The sequence below is a fragment of the Magallana gigas genome, chromosome 7 (assembly GCF_963853765.1).
Source record: "Magallana gigas chromosome 7, xbMagGiga1.1, whole genome shotgun sequence".
NCBI classification, from domain to species: domain Eukaryota; kingdom Metazoa; phylum Mollusca; class Bivalvia; order Ostreida; family Ostreidae; genus Magallana; species Magallana gigas.
Window position 1 is genome coordinate 39,515,833 of NC_088859.1, and position 15,015 is coordinate 39,530,847.

Genomic DNA, 15,015 nt, shown 5'->3' on the forward strand with positions numbered 1-15,015 from the left:
TTACATTTCAAAAATTCAATATTCGATCTTATTGGTACTTGTAACTGAGATTATTTTTCATTGTGTAAACATACTCTAGGAATGCATCATACAGTAATAAGAGAACAAGTTGCTGTCCTTTAAAAAAGGACTACAATACGTGGACCATTTGCATGTGTTTCCAACGAAAACGTGAAAGCCTTAAGATTATCAGAGATTCCACCGACTCTAGCCGACTCTAGCCCTCTGCATTTAACCACTAAATTTGTACGTTGTATTATGTATACATGTATGTATAGCCCTGACTTTTTATCTCAGAATTAAAAGGGTTCATACTTCTCAAATAATTACGATCTATCTATGAATGAAATTTGCATGTATAGTATCAGGCATTCGGTGAATTCTACTATTTGCGCACACATTACGATTTGCATTACTTTGTTAACTATGCAGCGACAGCTTTGTGTAAATTAAAAATTTCATATTTTGATGCATTTTTCTTGAGATTTAAACTTTTATACAGTGACATAATTATTCAATCATACTTAAATGCTCAAAAAATTTAATCGGGAAGTTCTCTAGCCCGCCTACTATAAAAGTAAAGTTAAGTTACATGTGTATTTGGAAAACAACAAAACATATTGCAAATTATGCTACATGATGCATGTTGTAGTTTCGGCATAACATTAACTTATTTCATAATACTGATAATTCATATCACGTGCCAATCATTTTATTTAAAGGAATACTTTGTTTCTGTACTGTTTACTGACAACTTTACAATTACAGCGCCTTTGAATTTATATGTGCATATAGCACGGAATCCCGATCCCGATTCAGATAAACGTGTGCTAACCTGGTTCCCTGAGCTACCCATTACGCACAGGAACCAGGCTAACTCATGCGCAGGCTGAAATTTCCCCATAGCATCCGGTTTAACCTCGCTTATATATTTTCTGCGTGGACCTCAGGGTCCACGCAACATGTCCAACTACATGTAATTTTTACAGCATAATTAAGTATCAAACTTGATATTAACAAAAAAAAGGGTAACAAGTAATTGTGTTAATGTTTTCTTACCAACAATAAACACGCTATTTTCAATTTTGTAAATGTATATGATTTCAATTTTCCAAATAAGGATAGAAAAATAGAAAATAAAATACAGGTATCGTATCATTACTTTTTTCAATGTAATCATTGTTATATATCTACTCCTTAATTAAAGTGATTTTTCTCTACAACGTTTTTGGCACTACATGTATATTTAGAGTCGCGGAAGCGTACTAAATAAAATGTTAATATGGCTGTTCCATGTATGTTTCATATCCCTGACTGAGAGCGTATATTATGGCTTTACAGCGACGATACACGTATATTTTATACAAAAATATCAGCATGAATATAAACATAAGCATTGAATGCTTATTTTTCGATGTCGTCGGCCCGATGACACACCAATGCGGTGCAGACAAATTTTCATACCGCGCAATTTGTCTGCACCGCACTGGTGTGTCATAGGACAGACGACATCGAAAAATAAGCATTCAATGCTTAAATAAATGTGTTGTCTATAAAAATCATCAGATTAACATCTACTGAGCATCCAGCTTGTAACTGCAACGTTTGAAACGTCTAACTACATATACCATAGACATGTGGCCACTCATGTTTGAGGTATTAGTATATAAATAGTGCCTGTTTGGGAGGGTAACAGTTGAAATTGACACCACGAGAAAACCATTGTCAACCAAAGCGAAGCGGAGGTTGACAATGGTTTTCGAGGGGTGTCAATTTTAACTGTTATCCTCCCAAACAGGCACTATTTATTTTTTTATACTGAATGTCTTAATTTTCAAGAAAATTTTACTGCTTTTATATAGGAATAACGTGAATTTTACAGCGAACCGTACGCGCATAATTTTCGCGCATGTAACAATTTGTATTGTTATACTTTCATGTTAAATACTGAAATCTGATTGGTTAAGACGCAGTTAATAATATTTTCTATTACCCTCAGCGTTAGCAACGCACTTAGCAACGGGTAACATTAAAAAATGTTACATGTGCGAAAATTATGCGCGTACGGTTCGCTGTAGAATTCACGTTATTCCTATATAAAAGCAGTAAAATTTTCAGGCACTATTTATATAATGTTACCCGTTGCTAAGTGCGTTGCTAACGCTGAGGGTAATAGAACGGATTATGAACTGTGTCTTAACCAATCAGAGTTCAGTATTTAACATGAAAGTATAACAAATAATATTGCTACGACCTTGATAAGAAAAAAAATAATATGGCAGCTTGCAGGAAATATAAATAAGGTTTGTTTGTATTTTTTTATGGATGCAAAACGAAGTTTCATGTCACAACTTTACTGTCAATTTTGTATAAAATCGGATATCTATTTAACTAATTATAAATAAAGGATATAACTCTTTTCCTTAGAAAGATATCTCTTGAAAATAATACTACATCTTTCAGGGAGTATATATGTATGTATGACACACAGATATATTTTTTAATTTAGATATACTAGTATTCAAAAGTCACAGGAATACTAGGAGATCTCTATCTCTAGTAAAAATAAAATGCTTCTTTTATTTATTATAGTATCATCTTTTTCACACCGAAGATGTATATTTAAGAACAAAGCCGTATTTTAATAAACTAAGCTAATCTCCCTTAAAACCGTTTTTTATTAGACGAGCAAATAGGTGAAAGATTGTGTTGTTCTTTTAAAATTGTGAACACTGGGCCTTTAATTTTAACTTTGCAAGGAAAATTCTCGAAAGTAATAAATACATCAATGAGGTTGTATTTTAACTTTAGGGAAAAAATCAAATTCTTTATCAAGCTAATTGTGATTTCTTTCATCGTAAATTAATTTTGAATAAATCATTTATACAAGGATTAAGGCATGCTATTTGTCATAGTATTTTTTTGGGGGGGGGGGTATACTTTTTCATTACTTTTATTAAGGCTTACACAATTATCTAAAAACATTTTGGAGATAAAAATGACTAAATCTTTCTAGTCATATCTATGAACAAAGCTTGCTTTCTGGATTTCGCCATTAAATACACATAATTTATTATGTCAATCAATTAGAATTACATCCAATATCAATCTTATTATCATCAAGCAAGCATGCTATCTGTGTATTGACCTGCCATACTAGGGGAACGTGTATAAAAGATACGAGTGTTCTCCAATATTTAATGCTTTTAATTAAACATTGATTGCTTTTTTTTTTTGGATGTCGTTGGTCCTATAAGACATCAAGCGATGCAGACAAATTGGTATGATAATTTGTCTGCTTGGTATTTTATGGGACCGACGACAACCAAAAATAAGCATTCAATGCCTATATTTATATTCATACTGATGTCTATTTGTATAAAATAGTTTTGTATTGTTGCTTTAAAAACATTATTTACACCCTTAGTTTATATTTGTTCTAATGGCGCATGTATTAGCTAGGTGTATTCATTTAAACAATAAAATGCTTTCTTTGGTGATTCATTCGGGATATGAAGGTAGCGAAATTGCAGAAAAATTACCTAACCCGCGTTAGCAGGTTATGTTATTTTTTTCTGCAATGATCGCTAACATCTATTAACATCTTTCTTTTAGCTAATTGATAAATTGATTATGAAAAGTAAGTAAAATTTACAAATTACTGTTAATGTACGTAAGTACGTTAGCTTAAAGAAACAGCCAAATCGTCTCCCGTGATACTTTGATTCTGACATCGTCATGATTATTTCGTGCAGTTTGTGATTTTTCCTAGGTCGTTGTAGGTTTGGACCAATCGATAAACATGGCGTGTCAATATCTGTCCTGTCATTTTCTTGCCAGTTTCAGCCGCTGTAGATTTCGACCAATCGATAAACGCACCGTGTAGATTTCAGCCTGGCTGTTTCTATAGAGCTATGAATTAACCATAAGTTTCCGTAAGAAATAGAAGGAATAATACTTGTTGGATGTAAATATAGTAAATTAAACGTCGCAGACTTCAAATGCAAACATAAAGGGGAATATACATTGAATGTTAATATTGAATAATAATACCTCTAACTTTCAAACCAAAATGAGACAGGATTTAAATCTAGAAAGCCCTTTATCTTATCAAAAGATTTATCTCTTTTAAAAAAGGGATAATTAGCTTGCCAGTGGTCATATTGGCTTGGTAGTTTTTAAGGTAAATTATTCGAATATGTGACTTCGAATGGAAAAAGAATGAAATGATAGCTGACATGAACATCTAAATAGCTTGAAATAGTAATTGTTGTAACATGTACGTGTAAGTAAGAACAAAATCGCTAAACGCAGGATATTTTTGCCAATGAAAGTAAAAGACGCTTATCTAGTGGCCTGTTTTTATCTTTACTGTTAACTTAAATTCTTGTATATTCGAAAAATATCTTCCTCTTTTCCATGTCGGTAAAAGATTCTGAACAGAAATATTCCATATCTGTGTTTCGTTTAACCAAATACAATTTATCTCCGGACGAATGTTGTGATAATTTAATTTTTAGTAAATATTTACCTCCAGCAAATGAACTTGGGTCTCGAAACTTAAATACTCTGTGATCTGTGATTAGACCACTGAGCAGGCTAATCGAATCGGACTGAACATGCAGTGGTCCCCCTTGTATATCGAACAATGCATCGATTTGATCGATTTTTCGTTATCAGTATGGCATTGAATTACTGATAAGTCCTGTTACCTGACAAATGAGGAACAAATATTTCAACGTGCAGGCCTGGAATTAAGTTCCTTCATGGGATGGAATAATCACTGCATGAGTCAAAGATAATCAGATCCGACAACTTTAAACAAACTCATGGTTCTATGGAAACGGCATTTTATTTTTTTATGACAGAAATAACCATATTTTGAGAAAATTACGTCAAACCGGAACACTTTAACATGGCTGATAATAGTTTGAGATAGCCAAAAGGTAATGTCGTCTTCATTTCATTTTAAAATGAATACTGTATCTAATAATGCAAATTTAGAAGTCTTTGTAACTACGATTGTGTTTACATTTCGTTTCTATATACACCTAGTGCATTTAGTATTTTATCTTCAATTTTAAATATTTATAACATTGCAAAGTTGTTGCTTTCATAAACTGAATTGTTTGCCTCGGTTTACATCCAGCCTTGATATGACTAAAGAACCTGTCGTTGAGATTGCCTGATTTACAGCATGCTCTTATGTAACTTGGATATATTTGGTTTTACCCGTAGGAAGTGCAATGGCAATTTTCAATCGGACAGAAACAATCACCTGCCTGTTATGTGTACTTGGCGTAACGTTCTCCCTGTTTGTCAGAGGTATCTGTGATAAATTAATATAAATGATACAAATTACAAATGTTTCAATCGAATTTGAAAGTAAAGAAAAAAATCCTTATCTGAAATATACCGACATTGTAAGATTCAGTTAAAACTAAGACATAACATTGAATAAAAGCATAGTTGATTAAATTACATTTATGTATATAACTCTTTCAGTACTTTAATTTAATACATGTGGATGCATTTTGAAAGGTATGGTAGGGAAAATGTAGCAGTATCAAAACGTATACACTTACATTAATAGAATAGTCCACAATACGTACATATGTTCAAGTATTTGCAATATATACTTGAATTATTTGGTTGGTTTTAATTTTTTTTAGTGTCCTTTGGTGATTGCAGTAGTAATACGTATTCTACAACTTCTGGGGCAATCAAAGAAACAGAACAAGGTAACCTAATGCCACCAAGCAAATCCTCTAATTACAACATGACATTACATTCAATTGAATTTAACTTCAAAATCGTTTGAAGTTTCAGTTATATTGCATATCCGATAAATTTATCAGTCATCAATCAAAAATATTTGTAATAGAAAATTAAATTTAAGTTTTTTCCTTAAATTAGAATGGTTTACGATATTGACTGTTTTGATGAAATTGAACCCTTGTCATTATCCATGAAATATTTTGGAGGCCAGATTACTCACTCTGTCGATTTGTTTTGTTGGGTTTTTTTTTATCATATAATATTAAAACAATTCAACGTAATCTCTACACCTGTGTTTACATAAAGCATTGGCTGGAAGGTGGAAGAACCAATTTGATAAGCTTATATTGTTGTTGATAAAAACGTTTCCCTAGATCACATTTATAAGAAGAAGTGTTTTAAACATTCGGACAGTTATAGATGTATGAGTTTTAGTTCTTTAACAGATGTTTCAACAATCTATTTCAGATGTCATACTATGGAATGAAACTTTTTCAATTCCTAATATCATTTTGTCTATGGTGCCTGCAACAACTGGCGTTGATCCGTCCGCTGCAGACGATTTGAATGAATATATCAATTTGAATTACTCCGACTCATTTCTAGAAATCAGGGTTGTCAAAGCACTGGATAGGGAGGGACTCTTCACAAGATTTCATGTAATCCTATTTTTATAATGTAAAATTCATTCTTATCAATAAATCAAATCCTGCATCAAATGTGACCTAATGTATGTGAACGTAAAAATGAATATTTACTGCGTACTAATAAAGACTACAATAAACTGAGCTTAAAACTTCCAACTTCAACAAAATGTTCAATTATTTCCAGTTTGTAGGCCTAATAAACTTGTTTCCATTTCTGAAAGGAAATTAATGTTTCAATTTACATGGTTTTCTAAACTTTTATGGTATTGTTTCAAATAAACTATAATAAATAGAAACGTGCAACAATTTTCATTCCAATTTATTGTTGGACGTAGAATAATAGTAATAAACTGCAAAACATTGTTAAGTTTGCAATTACATTTTATAACAACTTGCCATATCATATTTATCATGATATTTTGTGCTTCATTTTAAACTTTTTATACCCTTCGAATATTGAAATTCAATGCAAAATGTTGTAAAAAAAAATCAGAAAAAAATTAAATTTTCTTTTAATTACAATCAAAGAACTCTTTAAAATATTATTTGATAAAGAAAAAAAACAGCGTATAATTTGTCTTTTAAAATTTTGGTATTTGCTTATATTTTTATATAAAGAACTTTTAAGGAGATCAATACAGTCTTAAATGGCCACAATCATCGAGGCCTCTTAAATTGTCAGACGACTTGTAGAAGAAATGCCTGTAAAGGAACGTCTGCCTATTGATACACATTACCACTATCAGAAATACATGTACAATGTTACATTGTCCTTCGAATTATCACTTTCGTTCGTTCTCTTCTAGGTTAATATAGAAAGCATTACGCTTCAGATGTTTTGTAAAACACAAGGAACGCAAGTTGTGAGAACAGTGAGTAGGATATAATCGATCAAACATTTTAAATGTGATGATGATGATGATGATGATGATGATGATGATGAAATCCTGCAAATAATTCATAGTTTTTATTTTTAGAATTTAACATTGTTTATTCAAGATGTCAATGAATTTGCCCCCTATATTCATGGAATTCCATACAACATCGCAGTGAAAGAGGTAAACGCGTTCAATTCAGTCAATTTTGTTCTTTGTATTTACTCATTATATTCAAAAAGATACATTCTGTTTCAAAATCAGACTAAAATTCAATTTTTTACACCTGGTCCATTTAATTTTGTGCAAAAAGATGTGTTGATTGTAAATGTATTACATTTTGCTGTGTATTCAATTTAGCATATTTGGGCAGTGCCTCTTCTAAATCAAAATTATTGCTAAAATCATTACAAATGGGTAAATGATACGTCGATTTAGACATAGGCTGATACAATTTTACACCAACTTGCTAAAAATATTGTTCACGCTCAATATAATTTAAACGTTTGAATCATTTGGAGCACGACTTTCAAGTACAAAATGGACTTAACTTCTAAAATCTATTTCATTTCATCAATGTACATTTGCAACACATTGATTAACAAAAACTAGTGCCTCTTATATACTTCTTATGCGTAAATGAGGAGATGCATGCTTCCTTTAAAGACTGATCATCACAAATTAAATTGGGAATATCATACATAACAAAGAATGACGATACTGTCTCTTTGTTTTTAGCTCACCTGAGCTGAAAGCTCAAGTGAGCTATTTTGATCACATTTTGATCACATCCTTATGGGAGGGCGAATATAAATTGCAGAAATATAAGTCCGATCTGTATTCAAAGCGGAGAAAACCTTGAAACTGTAGAAAAAGGGGGGTGCATTTTTAAAAATCTTCTTCTCAAGAACTACTGATTCCAATTCAACGTAGTTTAACATAAATTATCCTTATGGGAAGAAAAATATAAATTGCAAAAATTAAGGGCTAATTCTGTTTCAAATCTGAGTTATTACGAGAATAATAATAAAGGAAATGCATGTTTCAATCAGGTTCGGCATCCGGTAAAATGGGTAGGCAAGACTTGGCCTGGGCAAAACAAGAGATTGGAAATTATTAATCTGCCAATCTCATAATTAAAATTTCAGGATATTTGATGGACCAGTATATTTGTATTCGCTGTAAATATTGCTGCAAAATAATGCGTATTTGGAATTGCCGATTGCCGATCTGCCCCGGCTTTTATTTTGCCACGGCCCGGATTTGCATACCCATTTTACCAAGACTCGTATTCCATACTTCTAAAACGAGGTTCTTTGTTTAAAGCAGCCATGACATTATACGAAAAAAGGTCGATCTGACTATGATGAATTTGCTTGTTGTGCAACAGTTCGCGTATGAAGGGAAATTTTTGAAACATGCAAACTATATTGGTGCCGATTTTGTGAAGTAAATTAATTGAGGCTAAATATTTCAATGCGTTGACAGTTTTCACACATGACGTTGGTGTCAGCTTGTTCTGATTTTCGTTTCGTTTTCATTATTTATGCTTTGTAACCTGGGAACTATCGTCTGTATTTCGTGATTTTTACGTATCAAATCAAACAGAGACTTCGGTAAATCAAACAGTTAACTGTTTACCTGCGCAAATTAAGCAAAATCTGATGTATCAAAAAAGTACTGAAATACAATTCATTCTATCGGTAATTCGGCATTATCTTTTGCGTAATGGTAGGTTAATGCAATAGGTTTTGTTAAGATGCTCGGCATTTTCTCGAGTTTATTCAGTTTAAATAGAGTTTGATATCGCTGACGGAAATATGTAGGTATATATACATGTATATATATGATTCATTTCGAATTAATAAATTGTGTTCTTCATTTGTTATAGTGCATGTTTCTTGTGTTTAATTGTTTACAATTTCTATTTACTAACCATATTTGAGTGTTAAGCTTCGAATTATAAGCAAGATACAGAGATTTGCTCACAATTCTATGTTTGTACACAGATCTTAAAAACTAAAGATTAAAAAAGTACAAAATTTGTCAATATTTATTAAGAAAATTTTCAAAGTCTGTTCTTCCAAAAACCATCTTTAACAACTTATTGTATTGTAAACTTAACCTTTTTTCGTCATTATTACTCCTACTGTACATGTGATCCTTGACTGTGTTTGTGTACATTTGTATAAACTGATTTTGAACCTCAAATACCAGTGAACTGGTCTTGAGTGAATAAAAGAATTGAAAATCGTAGACCATTCTTTTTTTCCATTTTAAATGCTGAATAGGAAATACCAAGTTAAAAATCTTAAGCTGAATGTAATAAACTCGTGTGAACAAAATATGACTCAAACCTAGGCGAACTGTGAGCTCTGTATCTTGCTTATAAATCTACCATTGACGCTGAAATTTTGGTTGAACATTAGAAATTCTATATGAATTAGATTATGTTAAATACTTGTACAAACAAAATGAAAGAATGATATTCTGTATATACCTACTCTCTGGGGCCCCCTATTTATACAATAATAATGTGAAATCTACATCAATTTTGATAGCTTTTCAGACACGAGTAAATAAAAAACGACATCTTTAAAACAGTTTCCATAGTTCTGACACATTTCTGTTGCGGGGATAAAGTAATTATCGCTATTCCTAAGAAAATATCACAGCGGAAAATTATCCTGGTTTGTACGCGAAGTAAATAACAATAATAGTAATTGAGCACATTGAGGTACAATTTTCTTCTTCACATCTATACATGTAGAATTTTTTAAATAAAAAACAATAACTATTATATTTTTATTTTTGAAATACAATAACTAGTAAGTAGTTGATAAAAAAAATGTACCTATATGCTCTCATATATTTTGATCGCTTTACAAAGTGTGGGGGGGGGGGGGGGGGAAGAAAATATAGGGAACTGGAAGTTAACAACTTAACAGTGTACCCCTACCAAATGTTTAGTTTTATATCTTGCGTAGGATTTTCTTATTCTGGTAAAAAATAGTGTTTCATGAAGGTACAATGTCAAAGATTACGTGTATGCAAAAATAAGTGTAAAATTTGAATACTTTACAATATTTATTTTTTGCTATACTATGAGGGACCATATGGCACAATATCTCTTGAACGCCCATTGTTGCTCAGGTGAGCGATGTGGCCCCATGGGCCTCTTGTTTTAAGAACACGATAATGTTCACCTTTCTTTTGTTCTAGGACACTCCCATTGGATCGACTGTGTTTAAGGTCAACATTACGGATCCAGATGTTCCGTCAACTCCTTTGATATATACTTTAAAATCTACTGATCCATCGGTATTACTGTTGCTTTGAATTTGTACAGCTGTATTAAAATCATATTCAGTGATATTGGTCCCTCATCCAAGCATACCCTTAGGGATGTGAAGAATGAGAGACATTCTATGTAATATGAGCCTGAGGCTCAAGAGGGTATCTTTTCTCTGATCTTGAATGTTATGCATCGCTGAACTCGGGAAAGTAATACTGTACGATACCCTCACAGAGCCGAAAGGCGATATGTAATAGAATGGAATATGTAGAAATATTCCTTTACAGTTTAAATCTATGTTTGTTGTTTTCGTGTTTTATAGAGCTTGGGTGCTCAGTACTTTGGATTTTCTCAGCCAAGTTTTCCAAACCTGAAACTCATCAAGCCTGTTGATTATGATGCACTGGTTTCCAGTGGAAAGGAACCGATATTTCATTTTCTTCTTAATGTTACGGTACACTGAATTTTTAAAAAATCAACCATAAAATCTTTGAAGTTTGAAGGGGGAAAACTTCTAAATTATTTGTTAAAAATTAACAATAACATACATCTTTAAACATGTCCTATGTAGTGTTCATCTAGATGGACTTTATAAAGATGATATTGCCTCTGTTTCAGGACGCAAGTTCATCGGGATTAAGTAATAATACAAACGTCACAGTGGTGGTAGAGGATGTGGATGATCTTCCACCTATATTTATCTATCCAGATTGTGAACAGCAGTGTGCCAGTACGCAGTTTCGAATATCCACTACAAGAACAAAAAGGGTACGTTTGCATATTTTGCGTATTGTTAAGTACATATATTAGCAATTATGGTATTCAAAATAAAGTCAAAATAATACAATATACACTTTATATTTGAATTTAATTTGACAGGGACAGTTGGTTGTTTCTCCAATTGAGTTAAAGGCAATTGACCAAGACAACCTTAATTTCAGCGTCACTTATTCCATAGAGCCAGGTAATACTATGCTTTTCATCTTTTGATGCTTTATGTGTTTTGGTCGAAAGATCGAGTTAGCATTTCTTATCACATTCCATCCAACGTTAGATTACAAACTTAAAGAATTTTGATCGCTCCAGAATCACTGCACCAATTTCAGATTAAATAAAAGAGCCATGAAGCATCCTTTAGTATAAAGACCTCTTTCAGTTAATGGTTATGCAGGTTCTTTTGAAGTTAAACTATACAGTATATTCTGTGTCACAGCACAAGGAATGGTAATATTTGCAGTTGTTTCCATTTATAAATGGTAGAAAGTTTATTCAAACTGTGACCTTTATACCAATAACCTCAGAAGAGGTGCAAAGTAAATATAAACAACAACCTATGCATTTAAACTTGTATGAAAATGGATTTTCATCTATAGAGGATGTTACCCTTTACATTCATTTCTAAATTTAAACGTTCTTAACTTAAGGGTGCTTTTGTTTTAAGAGTTATTGAACTTTGTTGAATAGTTCAAGAGAGGAAAGAAAATATATGTTAACAAAGCAGCAATAACTCTAAAACAACAGACACTAGACAAAGTTTGATCGGAAAAGCTCAATTGGTGAGCCAAAAACTACCATAAATCAAAGTACTGAAGTACTGACGGGAGTTGATTTTATTGATTATTATTCATTTTAAAATCAACGACAATATGTTACTTTGCTTGGCAAATAGTTTATAATGTCTTTGAATTATGCACATTTTTGGGAGTTGATTTTTAATCAACTCTCCTATGCAGTCACTCTGGCAAACCGAAAGTGAAACTGTTTGGACCTAAGCACAAATTATTACCGCTGACTAGATTTAGTTCTTGAAAATAATGGATAAATTCGATGTAATGTATCTTGAAGCATTGGATTTTAAGGAACTTGTTTATGAATACCTTGAAAATAGTCAGATGTTAAATAGTACGAACAATTTAGATATTTTTTGCAGTCGTATGTATTCATACGCCAAAGTGTTCAACCATCGGCTGTCTCCGTAAATCTCCGACAGGCAGAGTCATTCTATATTTAGAGGTCGCGTCATCAAGCTATCACGTGACCTGGTGTACATATTCTCTTGCTTGTTGGAGATTAACGGAGACAGCCGAGCATTTGTTGAACGAGAATAGAGTTCATTATTGCTTGGATCCATACAATTTTTGAAATATTTCGATTACTTAAACATAATTTGATGGAATCAATTTTATCTTTAATCATTACACAACACGATTCAAACTGGGTTTTTTCTCACAATTCTTGTCGGAAAAATCCGAGAATTCATATTACAAAAATGTGAATAATTCAAAGACAGATCATAAACTACTTGCCAAGCGAAGTAACATATCGTTGATTTTAAAATGAATAATAATAGATAAAATCAACTCCCGACAGTACTTCAGTACTTTGATTATAATATGAATTATCGGACTTTTTGAGAAAAACGTTGTATGAACCGTGTTGTGTAATGGTTAAGATACAATTGATTCCATCAAACTATGTATATTAAGTAATCGAAATATTCAGAAAATTGTATGGATCCAATCAATAATGAACTCTAGTCTCCAACAAGCAAGAGAATGTGTACACCAGGTCACGTGATAGCTTAATGACGCGACCTCTAAATATAGAATGACTCTCTGCCTGTCGGAGATTTACGGAGACAGCCGATGGTTGAATGATACTTTATTGAACTCTGGCGTATGAATACATACGACTGCAAAAAATATCTAAATTGTTCGTACTATTTAACATCTGACTATTTTCAAGGTATTCATAAATAATTTTCTTAAAAACCATTGCTTCAAGATACATAACATCGAATTTATAGATCATTTTCAAGAACTAAATCTTGTCAGCGGTGATGATTTGTACTTAGGTCCAAACACTGTTTCACTTTCGGTTTGCCAGATAACTGCATAGGAGAGTTGATTAAAATCAACTCCCAAAAACTATAACTCATGTCAGTTACGCAATCTTAGGGTTTCTTTAAAGGCTACTGTAAAAATATTAAAATTCGTGGGGTACAGATTTACTGGTTCGTTGGTCGCGAATTTGTGTTTTATACCTACCAAAGTAAAAATGACTTTATAATCATACTTTATATTACTTTATGACTTTAAATTGATGCGTGGATAAGAGGATTGAGCCACCACGAATTCCAATGATTCCACAGTATTTATTTTTATTTTCAGATCAAAACAATTATCACGACTCCTTTAAGATAGACAATATAACTGCTTCCATTTCTCAGATAGGTGATATCAACCATACTGGGATAATTTTAGTCAAGGTAGGAGAACATTTGACTGCAGGTATTGTTACAAAAAATGTATATAACATACGGTACTGTGATTGGACAGCCAACGATCTATCTTATAAACCCTCGCTCCTTTGAGAATTACAAAAATAAATTGATCAACTGTAAGAGTTTTTGACTATACTTTTTAATTCTAATGATGAATGAGATTTTTGTTTACACATAAGCTTTATGAAATTGAAATAATTCTATCAGTTAAATATGTTTTAGATAAGACTCTTTACTGTTATTTCTACAGGCCACTGAAAAATCTGCTAAAAGACATTACACTACTGCAGTTGTACTAGTTGAGTTACCAAATGATCCGTTAAACAAACCTGAAAGGAGTACAGATGAAGCCAATGACAATGGAACCTTGATCGGTATAATAGTACTCGCGATAGTTTCAGCAGCTTTGATATCGGTCGTCGTAGTTTTGGTTATCCTTCATAGAAAACTGAAGAAAAATGTTGCGCCTTTTGATGGTAACAGTTCAGTAATTAAGGTGCTGGATGAGAAGGGTCAAAAGAGCTCTGAAATAAACGAAGTAAAACCTATTCCTAGATCAAATACCATCTCCCAGGAAATTGAACCTCCAGATAATGTGCGTCAGGAAAATGTTAAGGACATCAAAGAATATGACGAAGAAACTGATCATAACTTAGAAATGCAAAACGGTAACCTACTCAACGCTCTATCTACAACTTCTAAAAAGAACAATACATTGGATCCTATTCAACCCAACTCAACTCCAAAGAAAAAAAAGAAAAAGAAAAAGAAGAAATCTAAATCTTTGTCTGAAAGGTTGGGTAAGAAAAATCGTTCAGGAATCTCTGAAGTTGGTCAGGGGAATAATGAAGATGAGAGAACACAGTCAAGCAGGGAGGATAGAACGCTCGATTTACAAAATACCGAAATAGCAGCAATAGATGGCGAGTTTGTCTGAATCTGATTAAATTGTTACATCTATAATTATGTGAATAGCTAGCAAATACTCAAGGGGAAACACCTAGAAATGAATGTGATATATTGTAACATATAAAACAATGCTTTTTTGAAAACGCTTGTTTTACAATTTTTATTTTATAGATATTTTTGGTCATTCTCAAGTAGTTTCTATGAATAAATATTTTTTTCTGTAATTTG

At 32.3% G+C, this 15,015-nt stretch overlaps 1 protein-coding gene across 3 annotated transcripts; it reads left to right on the forward strand.

The window, feature by feature from the left end:
* Positions 1-4,500: 4,500 nt before the first annotated feature.
* On the forward strand, positions 4,501-15,011 carry LOC105331301 (cadherin-99C). 3 transcript variants are annotated; one of them, XM_066065184.1, is made up of 13 exons: positions 4,501-4,946; positions 5,239-5,325; positions 5,673-5,741; positions 6,247-6,437; positions 7,232-7,297; positions 7,403-7,483; positions 10,523-10,621; positions 10,918-11,049; positions 11,214-11,235; positions 11,305-11,363; positions 11,475-11,559; positions 13,766-13,863; positions 14,129-15,011. In XM_066065184.1, exons 2-13 carry the CDS (start codon positions 5,247-5,249, stop codon positions 14,813-14,815), a joined length of 1,668 nt encoding a protein of 555 aa, XP_065921256.1. In that variant the 5' UTR covers positions 4,501-4,946; positions 5,239-5,246; the 3' UTR covers positions 14,816-15,011. The 3 variants fall into 3 exon arrangements, with proteins under 3 accessions (XP_065921256.1, XP_065921255.1, XP_065921254.1); XM_066065183.1 differs by having other exon boundaries at positions 4,512-4,946; positions 5,150-5,325; positions 11,214-11,363; XM_066065182.1 differs by having other exon boundaries at positions 4,522-4,946; positions 11,214-11,363.
* Positions 15,012-15,015: the final 4 nt, after the last annotated feature.

Excerpts from the sequence above, each read along its gene's own strand:
- LOC105331301 (XM_066065183.1), top strand. The coding sequence starts at position 5,247 with ATGGCAATTTTCAATCGGACAGAAACAATCACCTGCCTGTTATGTGTA. Across the intron at positions 7,298-7,402 it reads GAACGCAAGTTGTGAGAACA|AATTTAACATTGTTTATTCA; the intron begins GTGAGTAGGATA and ends TTTTATTTTTAG. Across the intron at positions 11,364-11,474 it reads CCACTACAAGAACAAAAAGG|GGACAGTTGGTTGTTTCTCC; the intron begins GTACGTTTGCAT and ends TTAATTTGACAG.